Source organism: Amphibalanus amphitrite, unplaced genomic scaffold (assembly GCF_019059575.1).
Source record: "Amphibalanus amphitrite isolate SeventyFive unplaced genomic scaffold, NRLGWU_Aamphi_draft 000205F_arrow, whole genome shotgun sequence".
NCBI lineage: Eukaryota > Metazoa > Arthropoda > Thecostraca > Balanomorpha > Balanidae > Amphibalanus > Amphibalanus amphitrite.
Window position 1 is genome coordinate 616548 of NW_024881700.1, and position 26349 is coordinate 642896.

The window sequence follows — 26349 nt, forward strand, 5'->3', positions numbered from 1 at the left end:
TTTTGGTTTTGTATTGCAAGTACATGTGAAGCGATAAAGTTATTTCCCCTCTCCCTTCTGTTCTTGCTTACAAGATAAATAAATTCAACGATTCAAACTATCGTCATTGCTTCACATGCACTTGCAATTCAAGACCAAAAACCGGCGTCAGTTACGGACACGCTTTATGAAACGAGGCCACCCCGTTGGCTGCATGCCGGCGCACCCCGAACTCCGGGGGATACCACCGACACCGTGCCTCGACCGACAGCCAATCAGGCCTGCCGCTATAAAGGCGTCCGCTCGTCGTCCTGATTGGATTGCCTCCCCGTCGCCTGACGTGGCTCAGAGTTTCCGAGTTTCCGACCTACCCTACCGGCCGACCGCAGAACGACCGCAGATCACTCGCACACTGCTGCGGCCTCTCAGCCGTCACTCGATGACTGGTCATCGCGATGAAGCTAAAAACACAATCCCTTTGATAGATCTGCTGAGACGCCTGAGAGGTCAGTGTGAACTATGCCTTCGGCCACATCGATAGAGTTAACTCAGTCAAATTTCTTCAAACTGACTGACTTTCAGCGTTATGTCATCATCTGGCGAACGGCGATCTCGGCGATCTTGGCGATCCTCCGCGATCCGGCGGCGATCTTCCGCGGATCATCCGCCGATCCCGTCCACACGATCTGCGCCGGATGAGGTCATCTGACGTCTTAGTTCGCGTCCCGACAGACCAGCCTCGGGTGAGGCGATCCGTATCAAAGCCAGGTCCCACATCGCTCGCCGGATCGGCACGGCGGTGAGTCGTGAAGCCACGACAAAGCGAGCCAGGCGGAGACGTGAAGCCACGACAAGGAGAGACGGGCCACTTGGCGGCAGGGCGATCAGAATAGACTTGATGACAGTAGGCAGCCACGTTGTGCTCCTCTGAATGGTGTTGTAGCACCATTCAGAGGAGCACAGTAGTCGCAGTAGTCCTACATTCGCAGAAGTCGGTGCAAAGATCGTCGTACCAACCAGTCGCCATCGATCCAGTTTAACCCCGTGAGGCACGCGACAGGACGTCTAGCGTGACACAGCAAATTAACAATATGCACGTAACACTAACGGCCCGATATCACGCACATCGGCTCACTCTTTTACACAAGGGATGTACGGAATGGAAGGTACCGGATAATCACTCAACATTACACACGCGCCCGATGAGGACAGAGCTAAAACTCACCGTGCCGAGAGGCTCGAGTTGGACGAACTCCCAGAGTGGTTGTTGTTGCATAGTCCTTGACTGTCGAGGTCGACATCACTGAAACAGAGGCAGACATCACCGGTCAGCATAGGAACACACCTCCCGCCATCAGTAATGCATTAGCCCACACCGGACCCTATCATCGTGACGAACATCAGCGCGCACACAGAGCGACGGACCGGATCTGCGCTCCATCACCCCTCCCCTCCCTCTGTCCCCAGCTGAGGCACGCACAGCGCGCGGCGGCACCCAGCAGGTGTCAGCGGCCACCTATCGCGGCCGAGCCACTCCATCCACGGACCGCAGCTCATAACAATGCTATCGAGAAGTGGTTCACGGCCGTGGCGGCTCAGATAGCGCTGAGAGGGGATTATCGGCGAATGAGTGGCGTATCTGAGAGCAGGCAGACGGCAGTGGTACTCGCGGCGACACTGAACTATAGCACGAGGGGCGCGAAGTGGCAAATGTCATGCCATCCTGAGCTGAAGATAGCTGACCGTTGTTAATTTGTAGGCAGAGTGCTGGAGTGACTGAGAGCTCTTCACTACAGAACAATAAACAAAACACATTGGTTTATGATGTGCTATACCTACCACGAACTGAGCAAATAAATCCCGGCGCTAAAGCGGTCATGTTTATAAATGATGGCGACGTCGGACAAAAGTCTTCCATGTCCCAAAGCGATGGTATGGCAAAGAGGTGCTTGGTGTGCTTTCTTGAATGTGCAGCATTACAAGCATGATTGTGGATTGCCATCACTTATACACCCACATAACTCTCGAAATTATCAGAGAAGGAAACAAAGGCAACGCTCGCAACATGCGTCACGACTCACGACTGCGATAATGAAACGAACTCTGTCAGACTAACAAAGCCTAATTACCAGATAACGCTTAATTGTCCAGCACGAAACGAAAATTCGCAACTGATAACAACGCTACAATTATCAACTAGCGCAAAACACTAGTTACTGTGAGATTCGCACTCATTTTCATGTGACGCACCAAGTCGTTCGAATTCCTAAGGGCCCGTCACTAATCTGTCCGTTCGGCCCAAAGACGAGCGACTAAGGAAACCACCAGGCAGGCCCGTCACCGGCTCCGGACTATAACGGTAGATAAGATTCCGTGACACGCCACCGGCAAAAACGTCCGACTGACCGCCGTGGCGGCTTATGCGACACCAAAGTCAACAAAAGACGTGTAAATAACTGTCGGCCCGATGCGGATACGGTCGAGAGGGGATGGCCACTCCCCTCTACGTCAGAAGCCTACTGTTCGGAAGTATACCGAAGTTCATAGCCTCGTTCTATATACGGAGCTACAGCGTTGATAGGAACCGGCAGACAGGACAGTTTCCAAGCGAGTGTCCGCTGGAGTGCTGCCCTGGTTGACCGCAGAGGAACTGGCCGGCTGTTAGCCCTTTAGCTCGTTGTACATATATGTTGTATACAGACTCGAGTTATCCCTTCTCACCTGTCCTCCGCGCCGCTATCCTCCGAGTCCGAGTGCGACTGATCCGAGCCGTCCGACACAGTGAACAACCTCTTCAACCGCCGCTTCATCGGCTCGACCATGGCCCGCGGCGGGGTGGAGACGAGCGCGGCGGCCGCCCGCAGCCCGCCGCCGGCCGGCGAGCCCGGCCCGGCGCCGGGCGGCGCGGCCGGCACCACGGCCAGCGAGCTGGGCGGCGAGCGGAGACGGCGCTCCACCAGCACCGGCGAGCCGTCCACGGAGTCGGCCGGCGCGCGCGGCCGCACCGCCGCCAGCGTGGCCGCCGCCGGGCCCGTGGATGAGAACACGACCACGACTCCCGGCCGACGGCGGTGCATGCACCGGTAGCGTCGGGCCGACACTCTCACAGGACGGGCGGGCGGCGGTCACCGAGCAGCGTGCGGCGGCGGCGGCCGGGCGACACTGGCGGCCGGTGAGCGGCTGCCGCTGGCGGCGGCCGCGGCGCTCCGTGTCCTGGGACCGGTCCGGGCGGCCGGCCGGCGCCACCCCGTTCGCGCGGCCGACGCGCAGTCGCCGCCCGTACCGCCCGCCGGCAGCGGCGGCAGCCTCCCACCGACTGTCATCGATCGAGCGTGAGAATCACGCATCGGTGCCGTGCCGACCCCCGGGCTAGGTCCGGTGTCGGTCCGGCAGACGGGATGGGACGACACTCGACACGTGCTGCTCTCACTTCCCCGGCAGAGCCCACCAAGGACAGAGCTAACGGCGAGATGTCGGAAACACTTCCGCACCGGCCATCAGCGCCTCGCCGCCGATTCCTCTCACCCCCTCTGCCACCACTCTCGTCTCGGGACCAGCCGACTGCGTAACTATATCCGGAAACATAACGACACGTAGAACAGCTGGTCATCTATGCGTCCCAGGTCACTGCTCCATAGCGACCCACACGTGGCACGCACGTATTCCGACCCCATCAAACAGCGGAAGCGATTCGGGTCCGTCGACAACGTGGCGCCTCCGTCGGGCCGATGAGCCATGGCCGCCTAACGGCTGGGCTGGAATCGAGCCAGGACGAGCGGCGCCTCTTCACGGCCTGATTGGCGGTCATCAGTTGGCCGGCCGGGCCGCGCTCCGGTGCCGATGGGCCGCCAAGTGCCTTCGTTTGAGGTTCGGCCAGCGACCTGGTCATTACGATCTCCGGCGGGTCGGCCCGGGTCACATAGGCCGTCCAGGCGGCGTGATGTCGGCAGTGTGACATTCTGTGACCCCAGTCAGGCCTTCCGACAAACCAGAGTCGTGCTTTTCTCGACAGTGGGCCACCTCGATCGTCGCCCTGTTCCACGGAGGCGACTCGATCCGTCCGGTTCGCGGCGGTATGGTTGGTTGTTACTTGTTATCCCTGCATGCTCCGTCGACCATACGGCTCAATCACGGCACATCATTGGAAATCACTCACAGCAGCTCCATCTTCTCTAAGCGATATAACGGCAGACCGGCCATCGGGCATGGCACAGACCGGACACACCATGCAAAAGTTATATCAATTGTCCACGCTAGTTTCCGGGTACGGAAGCCGCGGGCACTGCGCTGACCGTCACCTCTCATCCAGCCACCGTCACCTCTCATCCCAGTTGGAAATCCAGTCTGCCGTCTTCGCCATTCATCACTTACAGAGACAAATACACGTTTTATCAGACATCTCCACAAACCAGTCCAGCGGGGGCGATAATGAACTGTTCCAGTGCCACACTAGCGTGTTCGCGACCATTTCCAACTGGCGTGGCGACTCAGTTGCTCGCCAGCCGGGTCAGCGAACCTCAGCTCCCAGTGACAAGCACCCCGACACTGACGGACGTCCGGCCGGCCGCCGGACCGATCCATCGCAGGTCTACAGCTCCCCCGGGGGCAGCAGGCGTCGCCGGCTGGATTCGTCGACAGGCCGTCCAGGGCACGCCGACAGCGGCCCGGGGACCTACGACGGACTGACGAGATGGTTCAGGGTCTGAACGCGCGCTGCCAGTGGTCCAGGGATCTATGGCCGACTGACAGGGTGGCTTAGGGACCGAAGAATCGCCGACATGGACAGACGGCCTACTGACAGCCGCCCCATGAATCTAAGGTTCATTGACAAGACGGCTCAAGGGAATCGATTCACTGGCAGTGGTTCAAAGATGGGCGACTCATTGCCAGTGACCCAAGGACCAGCAGCATACCGAAAAAAAAACGAAGGCTGAGCTGCTGACGGGGAGCTGCACCAAGCACAAACTTCAAACCATGATTGCCCGTCGTGAGTCACTACAATGCCCGACTAGCCACGGGATCGTGCGCTACGCACATAAGTTGACATTGCTGCCGGTAGATGGCAGTATGAGGAACGCCGGAAGATAGACTGCGCCGCAGAGCTCAAGCGCCCGATCCTACGCTGTGCCGCACTGGCTCAACGCAGCATGCGTTGGGTAACGGAGAACTGAGCATAACTAATGATCCATAAAGTCAAATGGAAGCGAGCACCCACATTATAATCACGGAAGTTTTGTGCGTTCAGTATAAAGGCAAGTTCACTACACTGGATGGCACCGAGCACCACAGCACCACTACTCGACAATCGGAGAATCCCGAGCAACTGAGCGTCCCACTGAGCACCCGACTCAGCGTCCCACCCACCTGGCGAAGAACTGGGAGCGCGACCGCCCCACGGTGCGCCGCTCCAGCTGCGGGTGCAGTGAGAGCATGCCGTCCGCAGAGACACGGCCAGAGAACGTCTGTCGGGAGGCCGCGGACGCCGGCGGCACCTCCCGCTATCAGGCGATACCGGGCGACATCATCCCGCCGGATTACCGCCCACTTCTGATAACACCCGCCGGCGTCCACCCCGCCCCCGCCCCGGAGTGGGTACCCCTCTCACAGCCAGCCGGCCCCTTCCTTCGCCCTGGCGTCCGACTTGGACGTGCGACGTTTCCGGCGCATGCTCGCGCTATTTCAGGTCACGTTTTTGCTGGTCGGCCGAATATTTTCCGCTGGCGGCGGCGGCGGCGGCGGCGGGGTCCGCTGAGAATACGGGCTCGAGTTCACAGGGCAGCCAGCTCATGACTAAAACAAAGCCGCCGTTCCCTGGTCAGTTTCACGGGGGACGCGCGCGGTCGCGCCGGGCAGACGGGCGCCTCCCGAGGCGGCGGAGGCGGCGGCCGTCCGCCCACCTGACTCGAGATACACGGCCAGTCGATAGGACGAAGGTCGCTCGATCCACCGCCGCGGGGAGCGGCCTGACGAGCCGACCGACCGCACCGCGGCGGCGGAGAACACACGCACTGGGCCGCCGAGAACAGGTGGACGGCAGGCGGCAGCGCACGACGAGCGAAATTTTGTTTGTTATGCCATGAATCCCAAAATATGCTGTTTCATATTGCGTATCTAAAAATAATTTAATTAGCGCCTACACACACGAGATTATAAACCCATTTTTCTAGGCCTCATAACTGCACACCTGTGTGCGTTATGAGTATGTCATGACGCCGGTGTAAATGGGCGCCGTTTTCCCCCACCCCTGCCCAGAATAGTGACGCCGACGATGACCGATGGCGTCCGTGACGCATCTCGTCACGGCCACTCTGACGCTCAGCAGACGCTATAGTGGCAGGAGCGCGTCACGCGCCGCCCATTGACAGCGCCCGGAGGCGCGACAACCCCGTCCGCGCGCCAGAGAATGCGCCAAACACTGACCAAATGACGCCATAATTAGCCACTGACAAACTTATGGCAGCGATCCCGCGCGCGCGTCCGTCCATTTCCGGCTCGCGTTGGTCGCTGGCACAGTGCCAGCACATTTCTGCCCCCTCTCGCCCTGCCCTGCTGCCCCAAAGTCCCAAAACACCACCGGACGAGCGTCTTCCGACACGGCTCCAGCGCGAGCATAAATAAACACGCGTGCTTTTCCAAAACCCATGAGGCGCTCACCCACGCCGGCTGCCAGCCACAGACGGCCCAGAACGGGCCCCACATCACTCAGGAGGCAACCGGATCTCACTTTTCTCCGGGTAGCTTAGTTTAGGCCGTAGGGCGTAAGGTCCAGTAACGCACCATACACCAATCCTCGTTAGCTGAGTACGTTCAGACATGAGCTCGTCCCGAAATGAAGTGGTCTGTCTGACTTCGGTTTGAGTTGTAGCCTCATGCCTAGAGCCAGCGTCACCGTCACCGCCGCCGTCGAGCTCACCGCCCAGTGAGCTGATCCCCCCGTACTCCGTCCGGACGCGTGTGGCTCACGATTTACACCTCGGGCGCAAACAGGCCGTGTGCGAGCCGCCGCCGTCCCCGCCGCACGCACCGCCGCCGCCCCCGCCCGCGGCCTTCGGCAAAATCGGCCGCCGCTACGTGCCAAGAATGCCAATGCCGACGCGGCCCGCAACAGGGCCAGCTACCAGCTGTTGGACGCGTCACCGTGAGATGTGCAGCTCCCTCGCCACGCGCTCCCGACTCATCGCCACGCATGGACGGAACTCCTACCTAAACGTCCGTCACAGACACAGCGCGGGTCATGGAACTGACATCGCCCATGGCTTACATGCTACTCATGTGCGGTGTTTTCCAACAAACATGAGTCATCAGCGAAGAATCTCCAAAAGACGCACACAAGATGAAACGTTTCTGAGAACACTAAACCAACAGCCATGAGTCAAGCGCCTCTCAAACTGACAAATATACTACTTTCTCCACCGAATCGAGGAAGAAGAGACACGAGATTAAGTCCCAAAAACTTGATTTCGGCATCAAATCTAGGGCAATGCATGGATAAGGGATTATTATCTGAAAGGAATTGGTGTCTGCTAGAACGGTTTGGTCGTCGCCTCCTGGAAAATCTGATGACATGACACGCCTCAGCTGGTCCAAGAGCTCCAGCTAGTCAGCCAGACATACATAGTACATACCTCTGTGAGAGGACGGCCCTCTCCGAGAAGACCCTCCGAGACTCTGCCAGCGAGGCGGGCAGCGTGGCCGCTCGCCTCTTGCTGGTGCTGAACGACGCATGTCGCTCCGCCGGCCGCATGGCCGACGCCGAGCCTGCCGAGCGGCGCGTCACGACGGCGGCTTGCAGACGTCACAGACGTCACCGGGTCGTCACGTCACGGAGGACGCTCGGCTTCACAGCCGGCGCAGGACGGCACCGGTCTTCGACGGGCCACTGACGCGTGATATGGCGCCGCTGCGCGTCACTGAGGAATGCGCCGAGTCCGGCCGAGTAAATCACTCAAAACGCTCTCGCTCACTGACGTCACTAACGCCAGGTGACACCCAGTGACGTCAGAGCGTCGGAGGAGGCTGAAGATGCTACCCCCCGTCCAGAATCGCCTCGCAGCACTGCTGTCCACCCGGCGGCGGCGCTCCAAAACTAATCACTTCAACCCACACAAACTACTCGAACTCGTCACATTACCCACGCCCGGAGCGTCTCACACGCTCAAACCTCACACATATGGCCACCACTGACCGCCACACCGGCTGTTTCACCGCTCCACACTGCAGCACTGCCCGGCCAGCCGGCGCGTCCCGGCGCGTCGAGCCGCCGCCGTCACCTGGCGCCGCTGGGGCCGCTCTGCAGCGCAGGTGCCGTCGCCGGCGCGTCCAAAGTCGACTCGCCGCTGACAAAGGCGTCGGCGTCGACGCGGCGGCGGCGTCTCGTCTCGTGGCGCCGTCGACGATCGTTAGTCAGATTGGCGGCGGCTAACGCACCATGCAAACACTATCGACGCCGCGCCGGTGGGGAGCCGCGCGCGCGCCGCCGCCGACAGCAGCCGGCCGTCCGCGATAGCAAAAATATTGACTGGCCGATACGCGGCTATTTATCCAGCACTCTGCAGCGAGCCGGCGCGCTCGGGCCGAGGACCGGCCGGTGACTCGCGGCTCGGTCGTGTCACGGCTCCGGCGCGGGCCCGAGAGCGGGCCGGCGGCCAACTGGCAGTCGGAGAGCCCGGCGGGGACCGGCGGCGGCCCGGCTGTCGGCCGCACCGACTCCTACTCGGGTTCACCAGTCAGAGCAGTGACAAGAGGTGTGGAGTGACTTCCCGTAACAGCCGAGCGGCCTCACGGCACGGCAGGAAAAACGCCAGACGACAGCGCGGCCTTTTGCATTTATCCGTGCAAACAACCCTTTGAGTGATCCTTTCGTAAGTGGGTAAATAATAACCCAATCCAGCACTCGTGCAGTGAGCATACAACAATCAGCCCTTGTGTTTATCGGCGTCCGTTGCGGTCTCAAGAGGGCCACAGCCGACTGAGATGCGACTCGTCATAATCTCCATCGTTCCGACAGTCGCCATCCTGCCTGCGCCGTCACCGGCGCTCTATTCCTGCGACTGCCCGGTGACGCGGCGGGGTCCGGCTCCGCGCCCACCGGACCTCCATTCATCAGCTGGCAGCGGCCGCTGTCTTAATGAGATCGTTAGAGGCGCTCCATGAGCATACATCACACACCGATCGGGGTGAGGTCCTTGACCGAGCCTCGGCCGCAGACCTACACTCAGGCTTGTCATAGACATCCACGCAGAACGAACGCTGTGAGTTAAAATGTTTGGCCTGGAGGTGCTTTGGAAGCGAAGTGACTCTCAGCTCAAAGGAACCATTCTGCAGCGATGGCGTAGAGCGCTCGTCGGGCAGGCTGCACCGCCCACAGGTCATCGATTTTGGGCCGGACCGAGCGGCCCTTCACCCCGGCTGCCACAGGCAACGCAGGTCGAACCCGACTCGAAACGTCCAGCCGCTCCACAGACAATGCAGCGACTTAGTGAGGCCATTGAGGAGCCGAGACCATTATCTTAGAAAAATACGACGGCCAATTTCCAACGGACTCGAACTGAGCTCCATTTCCGGGATAAGCGACTGTGTGAGAGCATCGTTCTCGACACGGTTGCAGCGATGCAATAGTCATCAGTGGAGTTCACATCTGGCGTGCGAAGTGCTGATGGAATCTTACCACATCTGCCTGCCGCAGTACCGCAGTCAGACAGCCGGCATCAAGCACTGCCATCTAGCGTTTGTCGGACGAACTTAGTGAGAGGACCGCCCAGATGTGCCTCGATCAGGCTGGCTGATGTGCACCCGCACCATTGCACCACTCTCACCGAACTCACCTGACTTTGGAGCTGGGGATGTTCGGGTCGCTGTGTTTCCTCTTCTCTCGTGTGTGTCTCTGCAACAGGTGACAAATCGTCAGAAGCTAGCCCACACATCACAATCAACACATGCAGCCAGCCGCGAGACAAACACCACAGCGCCACCTATCCATCTTCGATCAAACTATAACTTTCCCATCCACCGCTAGGGTCTCCATCTCGGCACCCCACCACCCCAATCTGTCCCTAGCCGACGACCGTCACTCGGCACCCCACGTGGCGGCACAGAGCGCCGCTGGCGACGTCAATTTATCATCGGTGCGGGGCGGGCGGCGGGACCGTCAATCAGGCTCGACCTGAGGAGCGGGGTGACGCCAATTTGGTACAGCCTGGAGCTGTGGCAAGGTCAAAGACCGTACCGATGGTCCCGTAGATCAGGTGGAGGCGCGCTAGTTTCTACAAGTCCTGAATTTCCTGCACAAGCCAAGATTGAGTTGAGGATTCGCCACGGCCCACACAAACATCCGCTAATTTATAAAAACAGACTGTTGAAAGCTTCCTGAAGTGGGAGAACAGAAATACAGCTGTTCGAAGGCAGTTTAAACCCCATCGCTGGCTGCTGCCCAGGAACCTGTCTCATAAGTAAGTCCAATTGACTTTTATTCCAAAATTGCCTGAAGAGGTACAGCCCGGCATGCTAGGATTCTTCCAAGAGCCCTGCCTCTGTGTTGCATGGGTCGTGAGAGACCGTCCCCCTGCTCCTCACTCCCCAACCAATCGAGCCACTAATCAAGAAACACCAATCAGCCGCCTCGGGCAGTTTGGCCGGACGGGCGTCTCACCAGTTCAGTTTTTGCCACGGGACGAGCTGTCGGCAGCTCAGGCCGGCTGTCAGACCCCGCCACAGACATAACCCGTCCGCAGCACTGGCGGACACAGAGTGTGGCAGGCGAACCCTGCTAACCAGGCGGAGAATACAACCGGCACCGGTAGGTCACCGCCAAAGCCAACCAGGACAATTAAAACCCAATGATCAGAGAAGCTAGGCAGCTTAAATGGCGATAAAGTAGCGTCACTGCTCCTTACTTCCCATGGAGTAACAGGTCAGAGACCCTGGAAACTGACGGATAACCCGTACCGTGTGGCGCCGGGGCCATCCACGGAAAACCGCACGTTTCTGAGCTCTCCACAACAGGGCCCTGAAAACTCCGTGTTGCACGAGCTTATAAAGGTGACAGTCTCTCCAATCCCGACCGGCCAGTGACGGCAGTGACACCTCCGTCAGCGACGGGGCGGCGTCGGGCCATTACAGTGCCGCCGGCTACGGCCACGGCGCGGGGCCGGCCGGCCGGCGCTGACAGGGCCTGATGGATGGCCTACGCGCCGGCGACACGGGCCCGCTCATCAGCGGGGGCGGGCCACACGCGGCGGCGACACCACGGGGCTCTGAGTCAGAGCCAGTCACACCGGGACGGATCCAGGTGTGAGACGACGGGTCACACGACCTCACCCGGCAGCGGCGACACTTTTAGACCGTCACCGGACGAGTCACTCGCCTCCTTTAGTAGGAGCGGCCGCGCCCGGACAAAGCGTCCGGCAGCGGCCCGCCCACTCAAAAACCGGACAAACACGGACGATTCAGCCAGTCCATTACACACAATAAGACGACCGGAAAGCCTGGCCGCCGGCAAAAACTCGTCCCTCTGACTATCCAATTTCCCAAGATGACACAGCGATTCATTCGGGATGGCCTAGAGCTACAGTTTTTGAAATGAACATAAATAAGCTGACCATTCACGAACAAGAGGGTCACTAAAAAAGAAGAGCACTAGAAGTGGAACGATTTCCATAAATAATGACCAACCATCCTATCCGGATTAACTTCACAAAGCCTATTTATATATCGCAACATCATTAGTTCGTACCTCACAGGAATTAACGATTTTATGCCACCCACCACTCCCAGTCGGGGACACATCAGCCCATTTTGCCACTCCCCAGTAAGCGATACCCCACTGCTCCCCCACACACTAGCGGCCTCACTCACCCGACTGTTGCGGTGGTCCCGGTAGCTCTCGGACCGGGTGATGGCCGTCGACGCCGGCTTCTTCCCGATCTGCGGCGGACCGCTGGAACAGACAGCAAGGACACGGTCAGCTATGAAGTGGAGACAACAGAGCACCAGGAGCTGTGGAGCTGTGCCATGAATCAACAATGCCAAGCTAGCGCGGGTTTGAATTGTGTATTGCAAGACTCCATTCATTCTTGTAAATAACGCACGTCGATTTATGCAACAACTGAGTTCAGGGAAGGTATGGCAAGTTCACGAAAGAAATGCAAAGATCGGTGAACACCGTTGAACCATAGAGGAAAAAAAAACGCGCGAACATCCATTGCGCCACGACGCCTCAGTGCGCTGGTCGAGGGCAGCGAACATCCGGTAACAACAAACAACAAACAATATCAACAAACAATATCAACAAACACAACCACGCTTCAGTCCCACACGATACCCCACTGCCGCCCTAAACCATCCCCAATCAGTCCCATGACCCCTCCCCCATCCGCCGGTACCCACCGAACCGGCGACCTATCGGGCGAGTTCTGGGGCGGCACCGGCAGCCGGCGCCGCTGGGCCACCTCCTCCGGCTTCAGACCGTTGTGCAGCCGCGGCATGGCGCGACTGGCGGCGGCGCCGTCACGGCCGTCACCCGTCACACCGTCACGCGGCGTCACACCGGCGGCGGCGCTGTGCCCTCGGCGGCGCGTTCGGGCCCCCGCCGCGCCGCGGTTCGCACTCTCTCGCTCCGTGTTGTCACTGACACGCTGCCGCCACTGCCGCCGCGGCTCTGACTGTTTGGCGTCCCACTCAGCGCGCCGGAAGGTCTCTGGTCGGCGCGCAGCTCGCCACGATAGAGCCCGCCGACGTCACTCCCACGTTTCCTTCCGACGGAGCTGTGCTACTTCCGTCGACTGCGCTCGGACGCCACTAACGCTCGGTGATTTGGCCGGACGCTCCCAGCGAGGGAATGACACTCTCCGAGTAGATGCGTGCTCCTAACCTGTGCAGAGGTGGGGGAGGGTTGGATGACCCGTCTGTCCCCATCAGTCCGTTTCAATCAGAAGCTTCGGCCGCCGAGCCCGATTCCGCGGTCTCTCGGCAATCCATGCCGGCGCGGCGGCCTGATCCCGTTGATCCGGTGCTCTACAAGTGGCCGGGCGGGCGGTAAGTCCGCGGAGATGGGCACGCTCGCGCCCCGCCCAGGCCCGGGGCGCGCCCGCCATTGATCGTCCGTCGACCGGCGGCCAATCAATGCGCGGCTCCACGCCGGCGGCGCACCTCTGCCGCCGGCGCCCCCTCCGACCCCTACCAAAACAAACCGACCCGGCGTCACCTAAAAGTTAAAACCAACACCCGTCAGCGGCGGCGGCCGCGGCGGCTGCCGAGCCAGCGACCGCGTCACCCACTGCGGTAGTGGGAACACCACGGGACGTCGCCGTCGTCGCTGCCAGTGGAGCGACACCGGTCCCGACCCAGACAGGGCCGCCCACTCGAGGCTCGACCGTCGCAGCAGGCCTGTCGACGGGGTCAAGCCGCCGTCGCCGCCGACGCGTCGATTAGCGTAATGGCCTTGTCTCGGCCGAGGTCCGGTTCCGGCACGGTACACGGCCGGCGCCCCGGCGGGACCGGCACCGCGTCAGGCGACCGGCGCCCGCCGCGGTCGCCGCGCACGCACGCGGAAGGCGGGTCGCCGTCCTCAGCGGAGTTGGCCAGCCGCCGGCCGCCGACACGACATCAATTACTGGCCGTACGGCCGGGCGGCGGCGGCCACACAACAGCTCCGGCCGGCGCGCCCATCTATCACCGGCGCCGCCGGAGCGATGGATCGGGCGCGGCCGGCGCCGCTCGGACGCCAGGGGACGGCGAGCCGTCCGTCCAGCGGTGCCCGGCCGCCCCTGTCCGCTCCGCCCCGGTCCTTGCCGGGTGCAGGTCTGCAATGTGCGCCCGGTGACCTGTCCAGTAAAGGTCAGTCGTTAGCATCGAACAGCGTGCACCAGACCAATCGGCCGATCGAGCGTCCGGCGGCTCTGGCGAGGCCACCGCCGCTCCGACAGCTCTGGCACAGGCGTCTTGCACATGTCTGAAAGCCGTCCAAGGGTCATGGAGAGTTCAGGGACTAAACCAGATAAAACAGTGTAACTGGCTTCATGTAGAACTCCAACATGTTGACATCAACCGGGAAACAACTCTGAAACAAGTTAAAAGCCCTGCTCTTACGAGTCTCACACGCGCCCGCATGTTTTTCTTAAAACACCTTACATACCGTCAAGCCGACAGGTGATTGCGATCCGCGATTGCGCCTGTTACCTAACCACTAACCAGTCATACCAGCCAAGCCGGCTCCATCCCGATCCGGTGGACCCATGCAGTGCTGGAAAGGCCCCAACACCGGGCCGGATGCCTAGCCAGGCGCTCTCTGCGCAACCGCTCAACTTTCTCTGTCGTCGTGACAGGGGCCAGTCGTTTCGCCAAGTTTGATGGCCGGACACATACACAATGCGGCATCCGTCATGGGATTGGCCTCAGGGAGGTTCCTATGACCCCGCACCAATGACATCGACGACGAAAGCGAATGGATTATTGACGGTAAGGGCTGACGGACAATCATTTGAAAATGTCAACAGCCAACCAATCGAGAAGGAGAGGTCAGTGCAAAATGTTAACACAAAGTAGAGCATCAGCCTTGGTTGAAAGGATCATCATTCAGCATATCGGGCAACATCTTTTCTCTTTTATGCATTTCTCGTTGCGCGTTACCACCTGTGCAATATGCACAATGCACATCACATCATTCTGGACGGAATCGGACGCCCTATTGCCTTATCACCATCTCTCCGACCTGACTGGATCTCATACAGCACTCCAGCGGAGCAGCAGGCTCCGGCGACGGTCGCAGTAGCGCGCCCGTCCAGTCGCCGAGCTCAGCCCTCGAGGTCCGTCCGTTCGCTGCCATCGGAGGGCCACCGCCCTATCAGCTTCCACAGTCGGCGCAGGATGGCACACAAAGGCTGGAGTGGGCCACGAGTGCCGCCGTCCCGAGTCGGCACACACTGCACCGAGGGAGAGAGGGGGAGGGAGCGGCGCATATCCTGCTCTGCCGCCGGCCGGGCCTCCCTGACTGACAGCGGCGCAAACACACCGCCCACGCCCCGCGCCGCGCACTCCGCCGATGGCAAAGATAGCGTATTTTGCGAGGGGCGCTCACCACCAAATGCCTCTGAATAGCAAAACGATGACATATGCGCCATAAACGCTGAACTGAGGCTGCTACCTGCGGGGCTGACTCAGACTGAGCGTCGTGCAGGCTTTGAATCCAATCCAGCTAGCGATCAGGGACGGCCAATGGTTTGTCCATGTCCAGTGTACCCGTCGGAGATAGCTGACCGGCCGACAGGGGCGAGTCGGTACCGACAGGCGGCGCGGCTGGCCGGGCCGACGTTTATCGCTATTGGCAACGACACGTGCACCGCTGGCAGCCGCCGCTCGGGCCGTGTTCTGGGCCGGTCTCAGAGTCGACAGCAGCCCTGGCAGGGCCCCGCCGCCCGCCGACCGACCGACCACAGCCAGCGCCGCCGAAAACAGTGACGCAAATCGCCACAAGTCGCTACCAGATGATGAAAAATCATCTCACCTGGGATATTAATGGAACACATCTGCCAGATTTATGAGCTTCGGAAGTTGGCCATAACAAAGCTGACAAAAATATAACGACGCAGCTATTTGGCACGAAGAATCCACAACCTCAAGGCTACGGACCCACTCATCACAAGGCAGGCTGTCACCTTTGTCCAGAACCACCTAATGTCACTGCGCTGGCCTAACCGCTCAGAGCCTCAGCCGACCGACCGAGCGACCCGCTGTCGTGACCGCGGGGCCGCTGGGGAGTGCTGTGCCGTCACCGCTCCCAGTGATGATGAAGGATAACCCCGCCCGCTGAGCGGAGGTGCGCCCACGTCGCCCGACTGTCCACTCCGGTATGACGCCACGCCGTGATCGGGGACGCTGGGTGCACTGAATAATCAGAGGGATGCGCTGGGTGATGTCAGATGGTGGTGAAAGGAAATGACGTGCATGCTGCACGGTGAAGCATGGTGATTGAGAGGAAGCCATAGACACTAGAGGGCAAAACAATCTTGAAAAACTATCGACTCGTATGTCAAACCGCGCGAAACTAGTCGGAGACAAACCACCAAAGCCACTATTCTCCGAGCTTCTTCCAGCATGGACATCAAGTTTCACAAAACTCCGTAGCGCCATTCAGCATCACCCAAACGGCGGCGCTGATCTCTACCCGTCCCACCTCTCCCCTCCTCTGCACAGGTTCACGGGCTCCCCCGTCCGACCCACCCCCACAGAGCACACGGAGCACAGGCGGCCGGAGCACAGGCCGCCGGAGCACAGGGGGTCGCACGGAGGGTGGCGCGGGGGCAGCTCACAGACAGCCGTCGGCCTACTGGCTGCCGGCGGACCGGGCTGCCGTCGAGCGGCGCCGACCGACTGCGCCTGGGCCCAGCGCCAGCGGCCGCACCGCGCGCCGACCCCAGCTCGACGGCCGGCGCGTCGATGATCGGGCAGCCTGGGGAGGCTCTGGCCAGCTTCATGTGTGCGCTAGGCCGTGACAGGGAGAACACCATGTTCATCAGAGGGGCGGAATAACAGACGAGCTGTCGATGCGGTGTAGTTTCTGCCAACACTACACCCCATCCCTCCACACAACCGCTAAACATCACAACACCACCTCCTGGCACCCTCCTGCCCCGTGTGACCCCTCCCCACGGCGTCGGCCCGGCGCGGGCTATTGACGCCGTCGACAGCCGCTGACTGGTGGCCCACATGTCAGCCGGCCGGCGGCAGCGGCGCATGGCTGGCACCGGCGCGCCGCTCGTCCCGTCCCGTCCCCGGCAGCCAGCCGCCCAGCCCGAGCGGAGAGCCTATTTTGGGAGAGAGCCGGCCGCCCGGGCCGATCTGCCAAAGCGCACATCAAGGCTGCACACGGCCAATGGGCGCCGCTAAATAGCCCACATAAGCGGGCCGCCAATGTCCCCCGCAGCTGGATTTAGCTGTTGTCCTAGGCGACCGGCCACCTGACGCGATGGATGGGTCGAGTCGGCCGGAGATAGACTACAAGATTACGGCAAGGTCGCGCGCTACGTCTTACCCCCGTGCACGTCACGAAACCAGACGCAACGCTACAAGAGCTTTAAATAAATCCGAAAAATTTACATCCAACAGCGAGCAACTGTGATGAAAGAACATTTGCAATTGCAAAACAGGACAAGTTGGCCACCCTCGTTTCTAACACGCGCAACAAACAGAAACAGGAATACGCTGCGCCTATTCTCGGAGGCGGACGAGGGCAATATTCCCAGCAGGCCCATTGAACACGGTCGCGCCGGCAGCGCTCTGCCGGAGCAGCGGCGCCACCCGCCGCGCAGTTCACAAACCTGCCGATAGATGGCAGGTGCGGCGGCTGCCGGTGGCCGCTCCCACCAAGGCCGGCCGGCCGGCTCTGCGACGCGGCTACTGTGTGGGGCCATCGGCGTCACAGCCACTGCAGGCGCGGCCGGGAGCCCCAACCCGGACAGCCAGCTGTCATAGTCGTCAGTCCGGTGACATTGAGGCCCGGACAGACGGCCCGGAGCCGCGCAGTGAGCGAGCAAACTCAATGAGGCAGAGAGGCATAGTCCGTAGAACATCTGCTGCGTGCCGCCAGTACCCATCATAGCAGTCGAGGGACAGGGGCAAAGGCGGTCTATCATTGATACTAGCATCCGCATATTCAACGCAACCACATATTCGCCAGCATCCGCACTCTCATCTGAGCACCACCGTCTCTCTGTCCGCCTATCCGTCTGTCCTTCGCCAAGTCACCAGACCTCCAGCACCGCCCGCCCAGGGTCCGACGGTCACTCGTCTGTGGACTGACGTCATCTCGGCTAGCACAAACACGGCCTGTTTTACCGAGTGGACTGTTGGGCCGAGCCGAGGCGTCCAGCACAGCCCCGCAGCGGAGCTGGTCACTGGGTGTTGCGCCACTGTGCAGTGTGACACCCACGCCAGAGAGAAATGGTTACCACCAGTGATAGATCGGTGACGCTGACGGCTGGTCAGCAACGTCCACCGCTCCTCCAGTCCAGCCAGTCAACGTTACAGCTCTGTGAATCATGGACCACCTTTCTCCGGCCTTCTCTCGAGTCCAGGATTTGAGACACACCCGGCTAAGGTGGATAAGAGAAGGATGGGCCGCCTCTGTCGGCCCCGAACACACCATATCGGATAGAACACCAGCTGGTCAGACCTGCCGAGAGAGCGGGTCCGACGCCCTTTACTGAAGGTTTGGGTGCGGCAGAGGTTTAGCCATGAGTCGTCTTATACACTTCCCGCTAATCTATCCCTGTCATCCCACACCATTCGGTGCTGTCATCAACAGGCTGTCATTGCCGATCAACCAGTGACAATTCGTCAGAAGGGTTTCATCAGACAAATATAACCAGTTCTCCAAGGTGTCGAGCGAAGTACTACCCGGCACAGAACAGGATCTGTGAAGTAGGAAGAGCCGCTCAGCCAGGAGCCCGACGTCAAAAGTTACCAGAACGCCGCGACGCCTGTCCGATTCCTAGATACGACTACAATGAGACAGGCAGGTGAGATTAATGGGCTCGGCATTCCTGATCACATTTTTCTGGGAAAATCGCCTCACACCAGCGCGCTGAGCTCGACATAGCACCGACAGGAGTGGTCGGTAACCGTCCGTCAGGAATGCAAGTTTAATGCACGCCCCATCCGAAATTCATCGACCCGACTCCCTGGCAACACGGCGCTAGCGGGTGCCGCCAGTCAGACCCGTATATCACACGAAAGGTGCACCCCACGGCGCGCCCGGCACCCGCGGCGGCGGGCGGAGCACCCAGTCGATGTGCACATGAACCGGTCCTCTTCACATCGTCTGGAGGGCCCTCCACCCTTCCAGGAGAGCCGACCGTTGGAGCCAAGTGCCAACCCTACCACCACCCATGAGCCTATTCAGGAGGCCGAGCCCGCGTGGGTCAGCCCGTCACGGCCCGACCCAGCCCCCAGCTGCCGATCGTTCAGAGATGCACCATCGATCTCCCGGCGCCGATGTCACGTCGATATTGTCTAGTCTGGGTGTCAGATGGCAGTGGATGTGTCGGCGGCGACCCCGACAGTGACGGTGACGACAGACGACAGTCATCACCGCCGCTCCTGCTGCTGCCACTGCTGCTACATTGTATACAGTGACGACGCCAAAGCTCCAGTCGTCTGAGGGTGATAATGATGGTTGAATTTCTAGAAGTCCCGAGATGCAATATTCATTAACTCCCACCGGCCGTCTGTAGAAAATGAAGTCGAGCCGAAGCTGTGGACTGAGAAGGACGCTGCTGAGGGGAAGAAGGTCACCCAGGAGGGGAAGGTCAACAGGGCCACTGACCTGTTGGTGGAGCCGACGTCGGCGCCGTCGAGCGGCTCGTCGCCGCGCCGCTCATCCTTTTCTGTGACTGTGTCTGGTCGCCGCTGGTCGGGCCGGCCGCTCGCGGGGACTGCCCGGTCACCTGTGCAGACAGGGAGACAGAGGTCAGTTGGGGTCACATAGGGAGGTCATGTCACTTGCATAATGCATAATAAATATATATATTCGGAGATTAGCAGAGATTTTCACAAACATGAGACAGGTCAGGTGTTTGTACGCACAAACGAAACAGATTTTAGCTCTTTGCACAATGCACATACAGGACACGACAAATAATGCAAACAAGAAAAAAGGTCATCAATCTATTTAGGGAAATAGGGTTATGACACAGATACTGAAGCACGCCTATTGTTTGCACGACCCGTAGGCTTCATTGCTTTTACATAACTACTCAAACTAATCAATTCATGTGACCTCTTTCCACACCAGACCAGGTTCAAGCGCCCATTGATTAAACACTAATCCTCCCCTTCCCTCCCTCAACCGGACAGTCACACAGGGTATCGCCTGGACCACGCCACCTCGCGTGAACACCACCTAAGCGGCGCTTCGTCCAGCTTTAGTCCATGTGAGTCTCCGTGTGATTATCATGCAGCCGGCGAAACACCGCGAGCAAATAGAGACCAGCCGCTTCTAGCCAGAAGAGAACGGCAAACAGGACACGGTATACACGACCACCCTGTGTCAGCCGAACGCGGCCCGACCCGCCACCTTCGACCCACACAGTCATCAGCAGAGTTTTTGTCGAGTTCAGACCGAAGGCCAGTGACGGCTTCAGCAGGGCATAAATCTACGCCAAACGTCATACTTCGCAGGAAGGAAGACATTTGTTACGAATTTATCTTATTATTCCTGGATGCCATCTCACAGCCGCAGCGTTCGACAGAAATATCTGCCGATCTCTAACTGACCTACTTCCACGCTTGATTGGTTTATTTGTGATTTAATCGCGTGCCTCTGGGTTCGCGCATTCCTGCACGGTTCGATTTTAGTGTTCCCTGCGGATCCAATACGTCAGCAGCTAGCTGCCGGTCACGGTGGTGAGTTCACGGCCGATTCTGTATGCCGTGAGAGACTCTCCATCCGTCCGTTCCCGTGAGGCCCCGGCGCCGGTCCGGGCCGGTCCGTTACACGGTCTAACCGGGCCGCGCCGCGCCGTATCGTTTCGGGGGACCAAGCCGGCGCCGGTGGGACGCTGCTCGGCGGCGCGTTACTCCGTGCCCGACTGAGGATGCCGCCTGTCCGCCGGCGCACGCCATCCGGCGCATCAGTACGCCATCGGCGTCATCGCCGCCATCAACGCTATCATCACCACAACATAAGCCGATCAAAGCTGGCGCACAGACGGCTACTAACGGTGGCCGGTGGACACTGGGCAGTGGACGGCAGGCATTGGACAGTGGACACTGGGCAGTGGAATGTGCACAGTGGACAATGGGCAGAGGGTGGTGGACGGTGGGCGGTGGGTGGAGGACGTTGGTGGGCGGTGGGAAGTGCAGAGTGGGGCAGCTCCGTTACCACGGTTCCACCGGCGCGGCGTGGCGGCGTTAATGAGGCAAACGGGCTCTAAACGAGCCGTAACTCGCCGCCCACGCGATATTAGTTCCCATGACCGTCTGCAGGTGCTCATCCACACCGGGACTAACTCATATCAGACATACCTCGGCACTAGCACCAGACAGTTTTCCCGTAAGCCTCGTCCACTGCCAACGGCGTGGGACTAGTGGTGAGTACTGAGAAGCCCGCACAGTCCGGCCACCATTCCGCCTCGTCACCCTGTTCTCGGTAAAAAGGAGTCTCTCTTTCACCCTCCAGTGGCGCCGGCGCCGGCCACTCTACAAACACGCAACGTTGACGGAGACGACGAACAGTGAACACCTCAAACACGGTCCGGCAGCGGCGGGCCGGGCGGGTTTGGTCAGTCATCGCCGGGGCGCGGCCTTGGAGGCTGAGTCACGGTAAACTGTCGCCGCCGCCGTGTTATCATGGCCTTCGGTAACCGAACCCCTGCTGCTGCTGGCTGGGTCTCATCATACATGTGCAGCAGATGAGCTCGCTCCGAGTTCCACACATGCCCGCAGCGAGACCTCCTTTCATATACCCCAGACCGGTTTACTCTATCGCTCACATAACCCAGCCATACAATACCGACAAACCACGTCACCCCGGGCTAACACCCGGCACAGTCCCACCCGCTACGTCGCACAAACTCCCGGTAACCGCCCCGGCAGCACACCTTCAGCACACCATGGCACACGTTCGCGTCGTGAGCCGGATATCGCTGAGTCGCCGCGGTGGAGACCGCAAACGGCGCTCGGTGGCACGCCAGCGGCATGCACGGGTTCGTTGGCCACATATTCATGCTGAGACTCGGGACACAGACCGAGGTCGGTGACAGCAATTTTCAACAATCGCTGGCCGTGATTGTTCGGGTTCACTGAGCATAGGCGCATAAAAATACCATCAGTAACAGCGAATCAGTCCGTCGAACCCACACCCGACCATGCGGCGTCCCTACACCGAGCGCCAGCCCACGCTCCTTAGCACCCCAACATAACAAAAACCGAGCGGTGGGGGACGCCGCCGTCACCCCGTCGGCCCGACACTGCAGAAACGATAAATCTCAGTTGCGCAAGGCACGGGGCCTGCTCGGGGCAGGCTCGGGGGTGTTGGGAGGGCCGAGCGGTGTAGAAGGGGCCTGGGGAGAGTCGGATGCGGTCCGGGATAGCTGTGTCGGCCGGCTGCAGCGCTGTGCCACCGCCGCTGACAGCCTAAAGCACCAACAGTGTCGACAGCCGAGCAGGCAGTTAGGTCACCAGGTCCGGCGCCGTCTAAACACAGAGGCGATATGGCGCGCAGGGCTGTAACGGCCGAGGTGTTAGGCTTGGCTGAACAGCCAGCCCGAGATACCATCATCCCTTGGTCCCGCAGCCGTGACGTCTCCGAGTCCGATGGAAGACTGCACAGTGCACACGTACTCGCATTAGGCTCACAACCGGCTCGACTGCGAGTGTTTAGAGATGTGCGCGAGGCGGGATTCCTGCAGAATTCCAAACAAAAGAAATTGCGCTAGCTTGTAAATCACCAGGCTTTTAACCCGCGCCCTGCTGGGGGGGGGGGGGTGTTTGAACACCCCCCCTTGTGGTTTTTCGCGAATATCTCAAAAACGGCGGCGCTCCGCGCCGCCGTTTTTGGTACACCTTACCATACATCAATTCTACACATGTTGTGAAAATTTCAGACCAAGGTCATTCAAGGTCAGGTCACCAGGTCACTTGAAGTGACCTCACCTCATAAAAACTTTCAATGTCTGTCATAGCTACACCGAGTGACCGATCGCTTTGAAACTTTCAGCGATTGCTAAGAGCAATAGCATGTACAAAATGTATATCTCAGAATTTTGATATCGATGACCTAAGGTCAGGTCAATTTTGTGACCTCCCCATTATAAGTCAATGGGAGAAAATTGAAATGCGCCTCTTTTGGATGAAAGACATTATAAACACTCCCAAACACCGAATTACAAGTGGTTTAGACACACTGAACTTGAAAATGGTGTTCGTGACCCTTGTTTATGCCCTGAGGTCATCTTAGGTCACGAATGGTATCTAACAGTTTTTCGCAAATAACTTTTGATAGAGGCATGCTAGAGCGATGAAAACGCCTTAGATGTGTTCAGCTCGACGATACAGATCGACTGATATGCAACATGACCCTTTCCGGTCAGGTCATGACCTTGACCTGAGGTCAAATTTTCAAGTTGACCTTTCAAGGTCAAGTCATAGTTCATTCGATGCGTCTTGACAAGAGGAACACGATGCCGGTAAAAGTAAGCTCGTACAAGGCTTGGGTCAAAAGTTATTGCAGAAAAACTGTTTTCGAAAAAATCGGCTATTTTTACAGTTTTTGCCCCCTGCAGGCAAAACCGTTGACGTTAGGTCAAATCTGAGAAGATTACTCAGAAAGGGCGTTAATAGGGCTATCGAATGCGCTTTTCCGCGGCGCTGTAGCTCTATTGGTTCTCGAGTTATGCGTTGGCTTCTTGGAAATTTTCGACATTCGACCTGGAAATCGGCGAAATTTTGCCTTCAATGACCTCTGGTGACCTGACCTTTGACCGGACCAAAAAATTGACCGAAGTGATTTCGTCATTATTTTTTACGCTCTTTCGAACGCCGCCTTCCGCGTATCGCTACGTGGCCCAGGAGCCGAGTTACAAGGGGGGGTGTTCAAACACCCCCCCCCCAGCAGGGCGTGGAAATCCAGGACCCCCAGCAGGGCGCGGGTTAAAACAGCATAGTCTTAAGGTTTGCGAAAGCAGCTCTGTCAGGCGAGACAGAGCGCCACATCTTATTCAATGGCATTACCCGCGACACTGGCGGATGCTGCTGCACAGGCACGTAGCCTTTAGCAACTGAAGAGAGATGTGAATTGTGAAGTCACGACTCAGGGTCGTTGCGACAAACACACCTTGACCATACATCCGGTATCGCCGGCCAGCCCTGAGCGGCTCCGGGCACAACAGGGACATTTGCCACGCTGCTGGAGCCGCCGGCGGAGCACGCTCCTCTCTCGACCGTCTGTCACCGCCAGCCTCCTGCCGTGAACGCGTACAGAGTTCGCCTACTAAATACCCGACTAAATCATCCCCTCACCGTGCCGTATCGGGGACGGTCGTGCCTCGCCGCGACCACAACCGGCACCTGGGAATGCCAGAGCCGTGCTCGCCACAGCGATGGCCGATACGAGTGAAACGAACCGCTCGCCAACCGCGCGGCGCTGCATATCGAGTCCAACCGCGGCCGCCGATCCATCACACTCAGCTCGGGAGCGGGGACGCCAGGTCCCGCTATGTGTGGGCTCTGAGACCGGCGCGCCGAGCCCGCCCGAGCCCGCGCAGCTCGCGGTCGGACCGCCCCTCCGTGCGGCGCCGGCGGCCGCTGCGAGTCGGTAATCACTGCTCGGTATGCGGCAGCGTCCTTGGTTCTGACGTGGCCAGAGATGAGTCACTGCGTCTCGGTCATACCATGCGGTAGGATGTTCCAACAGAACACCAGTCGCAGAGAGGAAGGCTGATTGGTGACGTCAGTAAAACATGAGGTATATTACCACAGTACTCACAAACACATAAACCCCAACCCAGTCCCTCCGTTCATATGAAAGGCGAACGAAGATCAGCTCGGCCGTGTGCAGCCAGCAGCGAGCAGCTTTATCCTGCACTGTATACAGACGGAGACCCGGACCGACCAACCGACAGCCGTCCGCAGCCGCGCTCCAGTCGGCTGTATATTTAAATAACATCGCCCCCTTTAGGACCACCACCTCGCCAGGCTCGCCGGTCGCGGCCGGCCGATGAGAAACAGAACTATCTAACGGGAGAGGCAGACTTTCGGAGCCCGGTCCCAGTCCAGGCACGTACCCGCAGACGTGAAAATCACTGCCCGCACACCCACGCAGGCGGACGGATACAGACGCTGGTTCTAGGCACGTTCACAACGGCCGAACAGCGCTGACAATGGCTCCCCTGTCGACTTGCTGTGGTAAAACCACGGTCCGCGCCCAGTTCTGACAGCTCGGTGGGTGTCAGCGCCGGTGCGTCCGCTGACAGCCGCTGCCCACTGAGCGCCGGGAGCTGATATCAGCGACAGGGTGACGTGACGCGCCTGACCGGCTCTCCCCTCCTCTGGGAACCACCCCCAGTCGCCTCATACGGCGGGACTGCACGGGTCGGTCGGGACGGACGGCGGCGGCTGTTCCCGGGACCCGGTCAGTCATGGGTGTAGGAGCGCCAAAAATATTGGTGAAGGATGCCACCTGAACCTTATGAAAAGGGACGGGACCGTGCCAACCAACACGCACAGTGCAAGCGGGGGGGGGGGGGGGGGGGCGAATTTCGCCAACCCCTTGTTTTTCGCAGATATCTTACGCCCTTATAATCCCATTAACGTCAAATTTTCAATGCCTGCCTAAAATTGAATTGTGCATCTTGCCATGACAGCAAGATGTAAATCAGGGCCTCGGCTAAGGAATTTTGACTACTGGGGCAAATGGTCAAAGCGTGTTGACCCGCGCCCTGCTGGGAGGGGGGGGGAGGTTTTTGAACACCCACCCACCCCCCCCCCCTGCGGTTTTTCGCGGATATCTGAAAAACGGCGGCACCTTATCATCTATCAATAATCAATGTTATACATTTTGTGAAAATTTCAGACCAGGGTCCTTCAAGGTCAGGTCACCAGGTCGCTACAAGTGACCTCACCTCATAAACACATCATAAAATGTTTCAATGTATGCCATAGCTACACCAAGTGACGGATCGCTTTGAAGCTTTCAGCAATTGATAAGTGCAACAGTATGTACAAAATTCGGAATTTTCATATCGGTGACCTAAGGTCGGGTCAATTTTGCGACCTCTCTAGGTATTATAAGTCAATGGGAGAAATTTCAAAACCGTCTTTTTCGGACGAAAGTCATTCTAAACACTCTCAAACACTAAATTACAAGTAACTTTGACACACTGAACATGAAAACGGTACCCGTGACCCCTGTTTATGCCCCTGAGGTCATCTCAGGTCACGAATGGTATCTAACAGTTTTTTGCGACTAACTTTTGAAAGAGGCACGCTAGAGCGATGAAAACGCCTTATATATGTTCAGCTCGACGATACAGATCCACTAATATGCAACATGACAATGTCCGGTCAAATCATGACCTTGACCAGAGGTCAAATTTTTAAGTTGAAATTTCAATGTCAAATTATAGTTCATTCGATGCGTCTTGACAAGAGGAACACGATGTCGGTAAAAGAAAGCTCGTGCAAGCTTGAGTCAAAAGTTATTGCAGAAAAACTGTTCCCGAAAAATCGTCTATTTTGGCAGTTTTTGCCCCCTGCAGGCAAAACCGTTGACGTTAGGTCAAATCTGAGCGAATTACTCAGAAAGGGCGTTAATAGGGCTATCGAATGCGCTTTTCCGTGGCGCTGTAGCTCTATTGGTTCCCGAGCTATGCGTTGGCT

The 26349-nt window shown here is 58.9% G+C and overlaps 1 protein-coding gene across 19 annotated transcripts in view; it reads right to left on the reverse strand.

The window, feature by feature from the left end:
• Positions 1-26349, reverse strand: part of LOC122385013 (rho guanine nucleotide exchange factor 11-like) — a 146743-nt gene that overhangs the window by 26973 nt on the left and 93421 nt on the right. For all 19 annotated transcript variants that reach the window (XM_043372943.1, XM_043372936.1, XM_043372940.1 and 16 more), the window contains 4 exons: positions 19298-19418; positions 11833-11914; positions 9804-9862; positions 1205-1282 (listed from right to left, as the gene is read on the reverse strand). In XM_043372943.1, coding sequence (XP_043228878.1) covers positions 1205-1282; positions 9804-9862; positions 11833-11914; positions 19298-19418 — 340 coding nt within the window. The remainder of the gene's footprint in view (positions 1-1204; positions 1283-9803; positions 9863-11832; positions 11915-19297; positions 19419-26349) is intronic.